The sequence below is a fragment of the Cetorhinus maximus genome, chromosome 5 (assembly GCF_964194155.1).
Source record: "Cetorhinus maximus chromosome 5, sCetMax3.hap1.1, whole genome shotgun sequence".
Classification (NCBI taxonomy): domain Eukaryota; kingdom Metazoa; phylum Chordata; class Chondrichthyes; order Lamniformes; family Cetorhinidae; genus Cetorhinus; species Cetorhinus maximus.
Window position 1 is genome coordinate 167136298 of NC_135883.1, and position 15809 is coordinate 167152106.

Sequence of the window (15809 nt, forward strand, 5' to 3'; positions counted from 1 at the left end):
TAGTAGTAATTTGTGTGTGGAGCCGGAATATGTAGGTAGGGTTCTAAATGAATGCTTTGTGTCAGTGTTCACAAGTGAGAGGGACGACGTGGGTATGGAAACCAGGCAGAAGGACTGTGATATAATTAAAGAAATTAGCATAGAAAGGGAGGAGGTTCTAACTAGTCTGGCAGGCTTAAAAGTAGATAAATCTCCAGGCCCGGATGAAATGTATCCCAGGCTGTTTAGTGAGGCAAAGGAGGAGATAGCAGGGGCGCTGGCAATAATTTTCAATACCTCTCTGGCCACAGGAGAGGTGCTAGAGGACTGGAGGACAGCCAATGTTGTACCGTTATTCAACAAGGGAGAAAGGGATAAACCCGGGCCAGTCAGTCTAACCTCAGTGGTGGAGAAACTATTGGAAGCAATTCTGAGGGACAGAATTAATCTACACTTGGAGAGGCAGGGATTAATCAAGGACAGTCAGCATGGTTTTGTTGAGGGGAGGTCATGTCTGACCAATTTGATTGAATTTTTCGAAGAGGTGACCAGGTGTGTAGATGGGGGCAATGCATTTGATGTAGTCTACTTGGACTTCAGCAAGGCTTTTGATAAGGTCCTGCATGGGAGACCTCCGGGTGCCCATGGGATCCAAGGCAATTTGGCAAATTGGATCCAGAATTGGCTGAGTGGCAGGAAGCAGAGGGTGATGGTCGAGGGGTGTTTTTGTTACTGGATGCCTGTGTCCAGTGGGGTTCCACAGGGATTGGTGTTGGGCCCCTTGCTGTTTGTGATATATATAAACGATTTAGACTTGAATGTAGGGGGGTTGATCAGTAAGCTCGCGGATGACACGAAAATTGGTGAGGTGGTAAATAGTGAGGAGGATAGCCTTAGATTACAGAAGGATATAGACGGGCTGGTCAGATGGGCTGATCAGTGGCAAATGGAATTTAATCCAGATAAGTGTGAGCTGATGCACTTGGGAAGGACAAACAAGGCACGGGAATACATAATGAATGGTAGGACCCTGGGAAGTACCAAGGATCAGAGGGACCTTGGTGTACATGTCCACTGACCCCTTAAGATAGCGGGACAGGTAGATAAGGTGGTTAAGGAGACGTATGAGATACTTGCCTTTATTAGCCGAGGCATAGAATATAAGAGCAGGGAGGTTATGCTGGAACTATATAAAACACTGGTTAGGCCACAGCTAGAGTATTGCATGCAGTTCTGGAATCTGCATTATAGGAAGGATGTGCACAAGAGAGAGTGCAGAGGAGATTTACCAGGATGTTGCCTGGGCTGGAGAGTTTTAGTTGTGAGGAGAGATTGGATAGACTGGGGTTATTTTCCCTGGAGCAGAGGAGATTGAGGGGGGACATGATTGAAGTGTATAAAATTATGAGGGGCATAGATAGGGTAGACAGGAAGGAACTTTTCCTCTTGGTGGAGGGATCAATAACCAGAGGACATATTTTAAGGTAAGGGGCAGGAGGTTTAGAGGGGATGTGAGAAAGAATTTTTTCACCCAGAGGGTGGTGGGAATCTGGAACCCTCTGGCTGAAAGTATGGTAGTGGCAGAAACCCTCATAACATTTAAGAAGTATTTGGATGTGCCCTTGCAATGCCATGGCATACAAGGCTATGGGTCTGGTGCTGGAAAATGGAATTAGAATAGTTAGGTACTTGTTTGACCGGCGCAGACTTAATGGGCCAAAGGGCCTTTTTCTGTACTGTAGACCTCTATGGCTCTATGAAAGTACAATAAGTCCAGTTACTGCAACTAGACTCAATGCTGCATGAGGCATGAATTCAATTTCTTTCTGTACTTGTGATAACGTTGCCGGATTTAATCTATAAGGATGTTGCCTTATCGAGATGAAACTTCTAAACGCATCATGTATGGCTAAATTTGTCCTCCCCAGCTTATTCCCACAAATAGTTTTGTGTGACTGCAATAGCTTCTCCAAACCACTTTAACACTTGTCTGGAAGGTAACTCAAAATTACATTTAAATTTTCAAGTATCTCAAGTACCCCCTCATTATCCAATTTGATTAGAGGAAAATCAATTTCAGCATCCTTCATTTCTAGCTTTCTCATTATCTACCACCACTAACACCTCCCTTTGGTCCTCTTCCCTGTCAAAGTACTTTTTAAGCATATTTGCATGACACACCCTCTGCTTCTTTCCAGAGTTTTTAATTAAATAATTTACGTCACTCAGCTTCTTTTCAATCTTGTAAGGTCCACTGGAGAGGCAGTGGTATTATTGCTAGATGGGTTTGAATCCCACCATGGCAGATGGTGAAATTTGAATTCAATAAAAACCTGGAATTAAAAGTCTGATGATGACCATGAAACCATTGCCGATTGTCATTAAAAACCCACCTGGCTCCTTCAGGGAAGGAAATCTGCCACCCTTACCTGGTCTGGCCTACATGTGACTCCAGACCCACATCAATGTGGTTGACTCTTCAATGCCCTCTGGGGATGGGCAATAAATGCTGGCCTAGCCAGCGATGCCCACATCCCATGAATGAATTTTTAAAAATGCTAAACCTTGGTTAACACACAGAAGATAGAGAGTCGGCATTGATGGGTCTTTTTCAGGTTAAAAAGACGTAACTAGTGGAGTGACACAAGGATCAGTCCCAGGGCCTCAATTATGTACTATATATATATTAATGACTTGGAGGAGGCGGCAGAGTGTAATGTATCCAAATTTGCTGACAATACAAAAATAGGTGGGAAGGCATTTTGTGATGAGGACATAGGGAATCTGCAAGGGGATATAGACAGGTTAAGTGAGTGGGCAAAAACTTGGCAGATGGAGTTTAATGTAGGAAAGTATGAGGTCATGTACTTTGGTAGGAAGAATCAAAAAACAGACTATTATTTCAATGGAGAGACATTCCAAGAAAATGCAGCACAGAGGGATCTGGGTGTTCTTGTGCATGAAACACAAAAAAGTTAACATTTGGGTGCAGCAAGTAATTAAGAAGGCAAATAAAATTTTGGCCTGTGTTGCTCGGGGGTTGGAGTTCAAAAATAAGGAGGTCTTGTTGCAACTATACAGGCTGTTGGTGAGGCTGTACCTGGAGTACTGTGCACAGTTTAGGTCCCCATATTTAAGAAAATATTTACTGGCATTGGAGGCAGTTCGAAAGAGATTCACTAGGCTGATTCCTGGGATGAAGGGGTTGACTTATCAAGAATGGATAAACAGGTTAGGTCTTTATTCATTAGAGTTTAGAAGAATGAGGGGTGATCTTATTGAAACGTACAAGATTCTGAGGGGACTTGACAGGGGAGATATTGAGAAGATGTTTCCACTAGTGGGGGAATCTCAAACTAGGGGACATAGTTACGGAATAAGAGGACACTCATTTAAAACTGAGATGCGAAGAAATTTCTTCTCTCAGAGGGCTGGGGAGGCTAGATCACTGAAAGTACTTAAAGAGGAGGTAGATAGATTTTTGAAGTATTGGGGAGTTGAGGGTTATGAGGAGCTGGCACGAAAGAGGAGATGAGGCCTGGGGCAGGTCAGCTATGATTTTATTGAATGGCGGGGCAGGCTCGAGGGGCTGAATGGCCTACTCCTCCTATTACTTCTGGTGCCTTTAATGAGTCACCCAGTACTGGCAACAGAACTAGCACTTTTTCCTCAGCAACAAAACTATGGGCTGTAGCTTTCCTGCCTGCCTTCACTTTCGTCACTGGCTGTGATATCTTTACATGTTCCCTAACTAACTCACATGCTCTGTCCAATCTTTCTGTGAAGTTTGATGCATAATCCAGGAGAGTAGTTTCTGAATTTTGACCCATCAATTTCTCATGAATCAATTTCAGTGGCCCCCTTACCTCATGACCATAAACTAGTTTGAAAGGACTAAAACAAGTCGATGCATTAGGAGCATCCCTAATAGCAAATAATAAGAATAGAATTCCCCTATCCCAATCCTGTGGATAGTCCTGACTATATGCCCTCATCATAGATTTGAAAGTTTGTTGCCATCTTTCTAAAGCCCCTTGTGATTCAGGATGATAAGCTGTTAAACTGTTTTATCCCCAAACTGTTCATTACTTCCTTAAATAGTTATGACATGAAGTTTGAACCCTGATCTGATTGTATTTCTTTAGGTAAACCATATCTTGAAAAAATTTTAGTCAACTCTTCCACAATTCTCTTTGTTGTAATATTTCTCAAAGGTATCGCTTCAGGAAACCTTGTAGACACATCCATTATTGTCAGTAAGTACTGATCTCCACTTTCAGTCTGGGGAGTGGGGGGGGTCCTACACAATGAATCATGGCCCTAGTAAAAGGTTCTTCAAATGCTGGAATTGGAATTAAAGGTGCTGGCTTAATCACTGCTTGTGGTTTCCCTATCACCTGGCATGTGTGACATGTTCTACAGAATTTGACTACATCTCTATGAAATCCAGGTCAATAAAAATGTTTTTGTATTTTTTCCTGTGTCTTTCCAATTCCTAAATGGAATTTCTTGAGCTATTCTCAGGATCTCATTTCTATATCCAAATGGTATAACAAACTGATGCTCTTCCCTCCAGCTCTCATTTGCTGAAACATGGTAAGGCTGCCATTTCTCCCATTAAAACATTACCCTTAAAGTAATAACATCCTGGAATACATTTTGCCTCTGTTTCTGAATAAGCTGTTTGATATAACTGTCTTGTTTGCATATTCTTTTTCTGTAACTCTACCAGCTGCCTTGAGCTAAATACATCAGCTGCATTATACTCCATTCTTTCTTTCTGAACAATCTTATCAAAAACAGTGTCAGCTAATTGGACTGCCACACCTTCTCCCTGCCTTTTAACTTCCTGTTCTTCCTGTTTCAACTTGTGAGCCTGTAATCTTGTTATCACACAATCTGGAAACAATCCAGGATGTTCTCTCTGCAACACTTCTGTGGAAAACACCTCTACAGACTGCTCAACTACCATAGGCATCACCCACATCTGTGATTCAGCTTTATCATTACCTAAAATAAATTGAACTTCTGCAATGGGCAATTTTCCACTACTCCAACAATCACCTCACCTGTTTTCCGCTTGTTCTTTAAATTTACCTTCCACAAGGGAATAGGTTTAGCATCTCCATGAACCCCACTTATTATCACCTGTTCCTGCAATACCCACTCTGAACAACAAATATCACTATCCCACAACATTAAGGATCTGTCTCTTACAATTTTAACATCTTTACCTACTCCACCCTGTACACATGGAAAGACATTCCCTTCACAAAATCTTTAAACATTTCTGCAACCTGCTCCTCAGAACTCCCTTGGGTAAATTGTGAACACATTCCCACTTGTTTACCTATCACCGATTCTTCCTGTTTTACCTGTACACAAAAACCACTGATTTTTCCTGTGCTTGAACCTCAGAACCCCTATACTTTTACTTCGAGCTTTTCTGCACCCCAATAATCCCAACAGATTTTCCCTGTGTTTTCCAACACACTGACTTTGTGTGCCCAACTTTATTACAATTAAAACACCTCAATTTTTGGTGTCACTTCTACCCTCAACACCATCCTTTTTATTCTGAGAAAATGCTTCCTGGGAATTTCCACCTATTCCTCTTTCCTGATTACCAACCTTCCTTTCACCTTCCCGCTTTCTATCCTTCATGGATTTAAAAGGGTGACGAGAAAAGGTTTAGATCTATGAACTAACTCTAATCATCAGCTATCTCTGTTGCTTGTCTTACCGTTTTAACCCTCTGTTCCTCCACATGAGTTCTCACTACGGAGGGATTGAATCTTTAAATTCTTCCAAAAGAATTACTTCTCTGAGAGCTGCATATGTCGTCTCTATCTTTAATGCCAGTATCCACCGGCCAAAATTACTTTGTTTTACTCTCTCAAACTTAATATAAGTTTGCCCAGGCTGTTTTCTCATATTCCTAAGTTTCTGTCCGTATGCCTCAAGAACCAAATCATGTGCATCCAAAACAGGCTTTTTTACCACACCATAGTTCACCACATTTCTTCTCACACCAACTCCTGAATTCAAAGTGCCTCTTGTACCTTACGATTCACCAATCCCAAACCAGTCAAGGAATTTCAGACATATCCCGCAAAGAACCCCAATTTTGTTAAGGCATAGCGGATGGTAAATGCCGAGCTGCTCAAACCCCAGAGGAAAACTTGAAGCAACTGTTTTGCAATTTGTATTTTATTTTGAGATGCATGCCTTGAATTCAATAGTAATAAGTCCACTGAGACTTAGAGGTTTTTTACAAAACTAAATTAAACATTTATTAATAAAAGATTTTAAGTACAAACATAGGTCTACAAATAGGTCTATAATAACTTCTAAATCCTTGTATTAATTTGGCTCCCAGTTATACCTCCATAAAGGCAACAGTAAATCAAAAGAGATTTCAACAGACCCAGGCAAAGTAAGTAATACCCTAGACAGTGATATTCAAATTGAATTTTCTTAGCTTCAGTTCCTGTAGACAGCAACTTGATGCACAGAGTCTGGAGGCTTTTCACACTTGTGTTATATCATAGAATGCCTTCTCCCTTACAAATAACCTCATCTCCTTTATACATTTTCCCCCTCTTTAATATAAATTCCATTGTTCCGATATTTCTTTGCAGCTTTACTTTTCTCATATAAATCTTTCATAATTCTCATATTATTACTAACCTTTGGGAAAAACAAATACATTTGGCTTAGCTTCTTTTAGCTAGGTATAACATCCTACCATCGCTTTGAAATTCAGGCCACTCTAATTTACCAAAAAATGCAAATTATCCGCACACTTTACATTCTCATACTTCAACAATGTTTATGTATTTAGCATTTAAACCTAGCTTCCGTTTTAATAATGCAAAATCTCCAGACCAGCTGTGTCCAATTCAATTAAATCCCCCCCACAAACATCCACCCAGAGAAACTAATCCAAACCCCACTATTAACCTACCTTTACAATAAATCGCAATAATATTATGAAAATGATTATATTTTCTTCACATTTCTGAATCCCGGGAGCGGTGACTCTGTTTGTTCTGAATCCCGGGAGCGATGACTCTGTTTGTTCTGAATCCCGGGAGCGATGACTCTGTTTGTTCTGAATCCCAGGAGCGATGACTCTGTTTGTTCTGAATCCCAGGAGCGATGACTCTGTTTGTTCTGAATCCCAGGAGCGATGACTCTGTTTGTTCTGAATCCCGGGAGCGGTGACTCTGTTTGTTCTGAATCCCGGGAGCGGTGTCTCTGTTTGTTCTGAATCCCAGGAGCGATGTCTCTGTTTGTTCTGAATCCCGGGAGCGGTGTCTCTGTTTGTTCTGAATCCCGGGAGCGGTGTCTCTGTTTGTTCTGAATCCCGGGAGCGGTGACTCTGTTTGTTCTGAATCCCGGGAGCGGTGACTCTGTTTGTTCTGAATCCCGGGAGCGATTACTGTTTGTTCTGAATCCCGGGAGCGGTGACTCTATTTGTTCTGAATCCCGGGAGCGATTACTGTTTGTTCTGAATCCCGGGAGCGGTGTCTCTGTTTGTTCTGAATCCCGGGAGCAGTGTTTTTGTTTGTTCTGAATCCCGGGAGCGGTGTCTCTGTGGTGAATCCCTGGAGCGGTGACTCTGTTCTGAATCCCGGGAGCGGTGTCTCTGTTTCTTCTGAATCCCGGGAGTGGTTACTCTGTTTGTTCTGAATCCCGGGAGCGGTGATTGTGTGTTCTGAATCCCGGAAGCGGTGTTTTTGTTTGTTCTGAATCCCGGAAGCGGTGTTTTTGTTTGTTCTGAATCCCGGGAGCAGTATCTCTGTTTGTTCTGAATCCCGGGAGTGGTGTCTTTGTTTGTTCTGAATCCCGGGAGCGGTGTCTCTGTTTGTTCTGAATCCCGGGAGCGGTGTCTCTGTTTGTTCTGAATCCCGGGAGTGGTGTCTTTGTTTGTTCTGAATCCCGGGAGCGGTGTCTCTGTTTGTTCTGAATCCCGGGAGCGGTGTCTCTGTTTGTTCTGAATCCCGGGAGCGGTGTCTCTGTTTGTTCTGAATCCCGGGAGCGGTGTCTCTGTTCTGAATCCCGGGAGCGGTATCTCTGTTTGTTCTGAATCCCGGGAGCGATGACTCTGTTTGTTCTGAATCCCGGGAGCGATGACTCTGTTTGTTCTGAATCCCAGGAGCGATGACTCTGTTTGTTCTGAATCCCAGGAGCGATGACTCTGTTTGTTCTGAATCCCGGGAGCGGTGTCTCTGTTTGTTCTGAATCCCAGGAGCGATGTCTCTGTTTGTTCTGAATCCCGGGAGCGGTGTCTCTGTTTGTTCTGAATCCCGGGAGCGGTGTCTCTGTTTGTTCTGAATCCCGGGAGCGGTGATTGTGTGTTCTGAATCCCGGAAGCGGTGTTTTTGTTTGTTCTGAATCCCGGAAGCGGTGTCTCTGTTTGTTCTGAATCCCGGGAGCGGTGTCTCTGTTTGTTCTGAATCCCGGGAGCGGTGTCTCTGTTTGTTCTGAATCCCGGGAGCGGTGACTCTGTTTGTTCTGAATCCCGGGAGCGGTGACTCTGTTTGTTCTGAATCCCGGGAGCGATTACTGTTTGTTCTGAATCCCGGGAGCGGTGACTCTATTTGTTCTGAATCCCGGGAGCGATTACTGTTTGTTCTGAATCCCGGGAGCGGTGTCTCTGTTTGTTCTGAATCCCGGGAGCAGTGTTTTTGTTTGTTCTGAATCCCGGGAGCGGTGTCTCTGTGGTGAATCCCTGGAGCGGTGACTCTGTTCTGAATCCCGGGAGCGGTGTCTCTGTTTCTTCTGAATCCCGGGAGTGGTTACTCTGTTTGTTCTGAATCCCGGGAGCGGTGATTGTGTGTTCTGAATCCCGGAAGCGGTGTTTTTGTTTGTTCTGAATCCCGGGAGCGGTGTCTCTGTTTGTTCTGAATCCCGGGAGTGGTGTCTTTGTTTGTTCTGAATCCCGGGAGCGGTGTCTCTGTTTGTTCTGAATCCCGGGAGCGGTGTCTCTGTTTGTTCTGAATCCCGGGAACGGTATCTCTGTTTGTTCTGAATCCCGGGAGCGGTATCTCTGTTTGTTCTGAATCCCGGGAGCGGTGACTCTGTTTGTTCTGAATCCCGGGAGCGGTGTCTTTGTTCTGAATCCCGGGAGCAGTGTTTTTGTTTGTTCTGAATCCCGGGAGCGATGTCTCTGTTTGTTCTGGATCCCGGGAGTGGTGTCTCTGTTTGTTCTGAATCCCGGGAGCGGTGACACTGTTTGTTCTGAATCCCGGGAGCGATGTCTCTGTTTGTCCTGAATCCTGGGAGCGATGTCTCTGTTTGTCCTGAATCCTGGGAGCGGTGACTCTGTTCTGAATCCCGGGAGCGATGTCTCTGTTTGTTCTGAATCCTGGGAGCGGTGACTGTTCTGAATCCCGGGAGCGGTGTCTCTGTTTGTTCTGAATCCCGGGGGCGGTGTCTCTGTTTGTCCTGAATCCCGGGAGTGGTGTCTGTTTGTTCTGAATCCCGGGAGTGATGTTTCTGTTTGTTCTGAATCCCGGGAGCGGTGTCGCTGTTTGTTCTGAATCCCGGGAGCGGTGTCTCTGTTTGTTCTGAATCCCGGGAGCGGTGACTGTTCTGAATCCCGGGGGTGGTGACTCTGTTTGTCCTGAATCCCGGGAGTGGTGACTCTGTTTGTTCTGAATCCCGGGAGCAGTGACTCTGTTTGTTCTGAATCCCGGGAGCAGTGACTCTGTTTGTTCTGAATCCCGGGAGTTGTGACTCTGTTTGTTCTGAATCCCGGGAGTTGTGACTGTTTGTTCTGAATCCCGGGAGTTGTGACTCTGTTTGTTGTGAATCCCGGGAGTTGTGACTCTGTTTGTTCTGAATTCCGGGAGTGGTGTTTCTGTTTGTTCTGAATCCCGGGAGTGGTGTCTCTCTTTGTTCTGAATCCTGGGAGTGGTGTCTGTTTGTTCTGAATCCCGGGAGTGATGTTTCTGTTTGTTCTGAATCCCGGGAGCGGTGTCTCTGTTTGTTCTGAATCCCGGGAGCGGTGACTGTTCTGAATCCCGGGGGTGGTGACTCTGTTTGTCCTGAATCCCGGGAGTGGTGACTCTGTTTGTTCTGAATCCCGGGAGCAGTGACTCTGTTTGTTCTGAATCCCGGGAGCAGTGACTCTGTTTGTTCTGAATCCCGGGAGTTGTGACTCTGTTTGTTCTGAATCCCGGGAGTTGTGACTGTTTGTTCTGAATCCCGGGAGTTGTGACTCTGTTTGTTGTGAATCCCGGGAGTTGTGACTCTGTTTGTTCTGAATTCCGGGAGTGGTGTTTCTGTTTGTTCTGAATCCCGGGAGTGGTGTCTCTCTTTGTTCTGAATCCCGGGAGTGGTGTCTGTTTGTTCTGAATCCCGGGAGTGATGTCTCTGTGTGTTCTGAATCCCGGGAGCGGTGTCTCTGTTTGTTTTGAATCCCAGGAGCGGTGACTCTGTTCTGAATCCCAGGAGCGGTGTCTCTGTTTGTGGTGAATCCCAGGAGTGGTGTCTTTGTAGTGAACTCCAGGAGTGGTGTCTCTGTGTTGAATCCCGGGAGCGGTGACTCTGTTTGTTCTGAATCCCGGGAGCGGTGACTCTGTGTTGAATCCCGGGAGCAGTGTCTCTGTTTGTTCTGACTCCCGGGAGCCTGGTGACCGTGTTGATTGCCAATCCCGGGAGCGGTGACTCTGTGGTGAATCCTGGTGTTGTTTGTTGTGTACTGAATCCCAAGCGCATTGATTCTTGGCTGAATCCCTAGAGCGGTGACTGTGTACTGTCACTTCCCATTCCCTCCAGTTATACACAAGCACAAGTATTATGATGTAGTAGTGCTTTGCATTCAGCATTCTTGGAGAAATTTTAGTACCAAATGGTTTGGTCCAAGATGTCTATCGTTTTTTGACCCATCCCGTGGACCTCTAATCTCTATCCCCTGGACCTTACCTGTATTTCATTCAGTCCTTCTGTTTTGTCATGTGTCCAGTTCGTACTCAGTACTGCATTTGCCATTCACCAGAAACTCAACTGGAACAGCCATATAAATACTGTGGCTATAAGAGCAGGTCGGAGGCTAGGAATCCTGCACCACTTGAATCCCCAGAGGCTGTCCACCATCTACGAGGCACAAGTCAGGAGTGTGATGGAATACTCCCCACTTGCCTGGATGAGTGCAGTTCCCACAATGCTCAAGAAGCTCGACTCATCCAGGACAAAGCGGCCCACTTGATTGGCACCCTATCCACCACCTTCAACAAATACTCCCTCCAACTTCACTGTCATTCTACAATCCTTTCTACTATCTGCAAGGAGAAAGGCATCAGGCGCATGGAACACAGCATTTCTGCATTCCCCTCCAAGCCACTCATCATCCTGACTTGGAAATATATCGCCGTTCCTTCACTGTCGCTGAGTCAAAATCCTGGAACTCCCTCCCTAATAGCACTGTGGGTGTACCTATACCACATGGACTGCAGCGGTTCAAGAGGGCAGCTCACCACCATCTTCTCAAGGGCAACTAGGGATGGGCAATAAATGCTGGCCCAGCCAGCGATGCCCACATCCTGTTAATGAATAACTAAGAAAAGTATCTTCCTGGATCCTTGTACCTTTTGATGAAGTGCTGTTAAACTTCTCTTCGAGACTCACGCCCAAAACTTTAACTTGTGTCCCTTGGTTGTTGATAAGTAGAGGTTCTGCCCTATGGTTTATTTGTTTATTAATTAATATGTATTTATGAATTTATTGAGACTTTTCAGCACATTTCTGCATGCCCTGACTAGACGAGCATGAGTAAAGTAGTCTCCGAAGCTTTCTGAAAGGGATGTTTGGTTTCTGCTGGCATGAAGCACCACCACCTTTGGGAAAGACGGTGGTGTAGTGGTAATATCACTGCACCAGTAATCCCGAGGCCCAGCCTAATACTCTGGGGACATGGGTTCAAATCTCACCATACCAACTAGTAGAATTTAAGTTCAATAAATAAATCTGGAATATAAAGCTTGCCTTAGTAACTGTGACCTTGAGACAGTCATCGTTTGTTATAAACAGGCATCTGGTTCACTAATGTCCTTTAGAGAAGGAAATCTGCCAATCTTACCTAATCTAGCCTACATGTGATTCCAGACCCACAGCAATGTGGTGGACTCTTAACTGCCTTCTGAAATGGCCTAGCAAGCCACTCAACTCAAGGGCAATCAGAGATGGGCAACAAGTACTGGCCTTGCCAGTGACGCCCACATACCATGAAAGAATGAAGAAAAACAAATCTTGCAAGTCTGTAGTAAATGGAAGTCTTGATTTGAAAATATAAATCAATGTATCAATATTTACAGATATCAGTAAGACAAAGCATCACCTAAAAGATGTAGAAGCTCAATAGGGGTGAATTAAATGTTAGGTGTTATTGTTACATAGTGGTCTGGAACTGCTGTCCCTAAGGTAGTAACCTGTTGGTGCTTTCTCTTCTCTTCCTACAGTATTTTAAAACACTGCTGCGAGGATATGTGGAATGCTGTTCAAACCTAACTTGGTGCACCAATCCGCAGGGCTGTGATCAGATTCTGTGTAAGGAGGGGATAGGCAGTGTTGGCACCTGTTCCAAGTGCTGTTGGTCCTCTTGCTTCTCCTGTAATTTCCCTGAGGTAAATATGTCATATAAATGCTCTCTGTCTGAAATCTAGACTCATTCTCCAGTGCTACAATGGGAGAGTGCTGCATTGTTACAGGTGCTGTATGTTGGATGAGAAGTTAAGCAGAGGCCACATCTGCCCCTTAAGTTGAAATTAAAGATCTCTTAGCATTGTTTTGAAGAAGAGCATGGGAGTTCTCCCGATGGTCAGGCCAATATTGATCCCTCAATTAACATCTCTAAATCAGTTTATCTGTTTTTTTAATCACATTGATGTTTGTGGGACTTTGCAGTGCATAAATCAGCAGTAGCCAACTTTGTACATTATAACAATACTTCAGAAGTTCTTCATTGGTTGTAAAGTGGTTTGGGATGGCCAGTGGTTGTGAAAAGAGCAATATAAATGCAACTACTGCCCCCCCCCCTCCCCCGGTAAGTTCTCCCTTTATGTGGTCATAGGTACTGAGTGGTACATACTTGTAATGCTGCCTTTGATCCGGACACTAACAACTGTATAATTGGGCAAGTGTGAAATTATCTATTTTGGCAGGAGGAATAATAAAAAGCATATTATCTAAATGGTGAGGGACTGCAGAGCTCAGATTCAGAGGGATCTGGGTGCCCTAGTGCATGAATCACAAAAGGCTAGTATGCAGGTACATCAAGTAATTAGGAAAGCTAATACAAATAGAATGTTATCATGTATTGTTAGGGGAATTGAATACAGAAGTAGGAAGGCTATACTTCAGTTGTATAGGGCACTGGTGAGATCACACCTGGAGTGCTGTGTACAGTATTGGTCTCCTTATTTAAGGAAGGATGTAAATGCATTAGAAGCAGTTCAGAGAAAGTTTACTAAACTAATACCAGGAATGTGCAGGTTATCTTATGAGGAGAGATTGGACAGATTAAGCTTGTATCCACTGGAGTTTAGAAGAATAACTGGCGACTTGACTGAAACATATAAAATCCTGAGGGGTCTTGACAGGAGAGGATGTTTCCTCTTGTGGGAGAATCTAGAACTAGAGGGTCACTGTTTAAAAATAAGGGTCTGTCCACTTAAGACAGAGATGAGGAGGATTTTTTTCTCTGAGGGTAGAGTGTCTTTGGAACTCCTGTCCTCTGAGGCGGTGGAAGCAGAGTCTTTGAATTGTTTTCAAGGCAGAGCTAGATAAATTCTTGGAAAACAAGGGGGTGAAAGTTTATCAGGGGTAAGTGAGAGGTTACAATCAGATCAGCCATGATCGTATTGAATGTTGGAGCAGGCTTGAAGGGCCGAGTGGCCTACTCCTGCCCCTAGTTCGTATGTTTGTAGTTGTATGTGTGGGTTGTGAGCACTTTTCTTCTCTTTTGAGAATGACTGTTGTCGGCCTGGTGACAATCTGAGGGTAAAGCTGCAGTTTGGACCCAACTATGTAGGCTGTTGATGAGTTCCATCACTTAGCACATTGAAGTCTCAGGGTTGCTGTGCGTTTCCCTCGAGTCAGCTCAAAATTAAACGTAAATACGCCTTTTTCAATCAAAATCGCATTTTCCGTTCCTTGTGCTCTGATGGTTTTGACTGTAGTTCTCATTCTCTTAAAGACCACGTCCGTAGCTTTAAAATGTTCTTCCTCCTTACCTCTTACATTTCCCCAGCTCCCTGCAGACACTAACTTGTGACAGATTGTAGTTCCACAGGAGACTGTTGGCCATACAGTACCTCAGCCGAGTTCTCATCCATAATCTGGGGCGCAGACAGTGAATTCTGATTGGCTGTTTAACCAGGTGGGCATCATTACTCAGCAGCACGCCACTGTATGGTGATGAGAACTGCAAACCCCTGGTTGTCCCGCCTTTACTTCTGGGGAATTGGCACAATCTACAGAGATGGTAGTCAGAGGGATATTATGGAGGTGCAGGGAGGGGAAGGTTTGTGTAAGTAGTGGAGGGAAGGAGGAGGTAAAGTGTGGGGACTCAGTTTGAGGGACGCTGTCACTGGTCCAATTGGAGCAGCTTCTCTGGTGAAATTTAGAGCATTTTCCTGGGATTTTAACTTATGAATTTGTATTGGTCAGTACCCTGCTGATGTTGCTGTGTTGCATTCAGAGGCCATGCCAAGTTCAGCTGTGTGATATTTTTTAGTATTCAAATCCTGGAGTCCATGGGCCCTAGCTTCAAACTCTGATCTTGCACCCCTGCCTTGTTTATTTTAGGCACACTACCCTGCCAGCTGCAGCCACATGTCCCAGTGGATGGATGACGGTGGTTACTACGAGGGAATGACAATAGAAGCACAAAGCAAACACCTGGCAAAACTTATCTCCAAACGCTGTCCAAGCTGCCATGCCCAGATTGAGAAGAATGAGGGCTGTCTTCAGTGAGTCTATGTCTTTTTAAATATAAGCTCTTTCATTTTTATAAAAGGAACAGGAGGAGGCAGCCAGACAGTCCCTCGGCCCTGCACAACCATTCAATTAGATTATAGCTGATCTGCAGCTCAACTTCATTTACTTCAAATCCCAATACCCTTTCCCAATAAGAATCTATGGAGCTGTCTTGAAAGCTTCAACACGCTCCAGCACCACATGCTTTGTGGGAGAGAGTTCCACATTTCTATCTGTGTAAATGATTTTGCCTTGCCTCGCTTTAATGTAGTAAACAGACAGAAAATGTTACAAATAACTGACAGATCCATCTTGTTAAGAAAAAAGACAGGCTAATGTTTCAAGGGTAATATGTTAGATATTTCTGATGAAAGGTGGTCCCTGGACTGTTATCCTGCCTTACACTGAAAATCTTTCTTGTTATTCCAGCATTTTGTTTTTTCTCTAAGGTATTTCTTGCCTGTCTCCTCCTACTCTTGCCCTGCTGAAGATATCAGATTTCATGGTAGACACTGCCCTCTGGTGCCTTAACCAAGTGGCCATGATTCCCAGTTACTCAGCCTGCAGTCTAAACAAAAGCAACGCTATTACTGGTTGTGCATTACCTGTGTGCCCATTGCCAGTAGCACTAAGGTAGCAGTTTCAAAGGAGCTTGCATTTTACTGTAAATATCCAAGATACAATGGGATGACACCAGCCAAGTTGCCATCTCCTGTAATCTGACCACCTGGATATCAATAGATGTGGTGTGCAATGCCAAGTCCAAGAACTTTTTGCTGTATTTGGACCTTGTCCTCAAATCTATTCAAAAGCTTACTTGCCTTTTGGCAGCCTGTTTCAGTTGA

At 44.4% G+C, this 15809-nt stretch overlaps 1 protein-coding gene across 4 annotated transcripts in view; it reads left to right on the forward strand.

Annotated features, from left to right (window-relative positions):
• cul9 (cullin 9) overlaps positions 1-15809 on the forward strand; it is a 318678-nt gene that overhangs the window by 280830 nt on the left and 22039 nt on the right. For all 4 annotated transcript variants that reach the window (XM_078542786.1, XM_078542788.1, XM_078542787.1 and 1 more), the window contains 2 exons: positions 12447-12611; positions 14794-14957. In XM_078542786.1, the coding sequence (XP_078398912.1) occupies positions 12447-12611; positions 14794-14957 (329 nt within the window). The remainder of the gene's footprint in view (positions 1-12446; positions 12612-14793; positions 14958-15809) is intronic.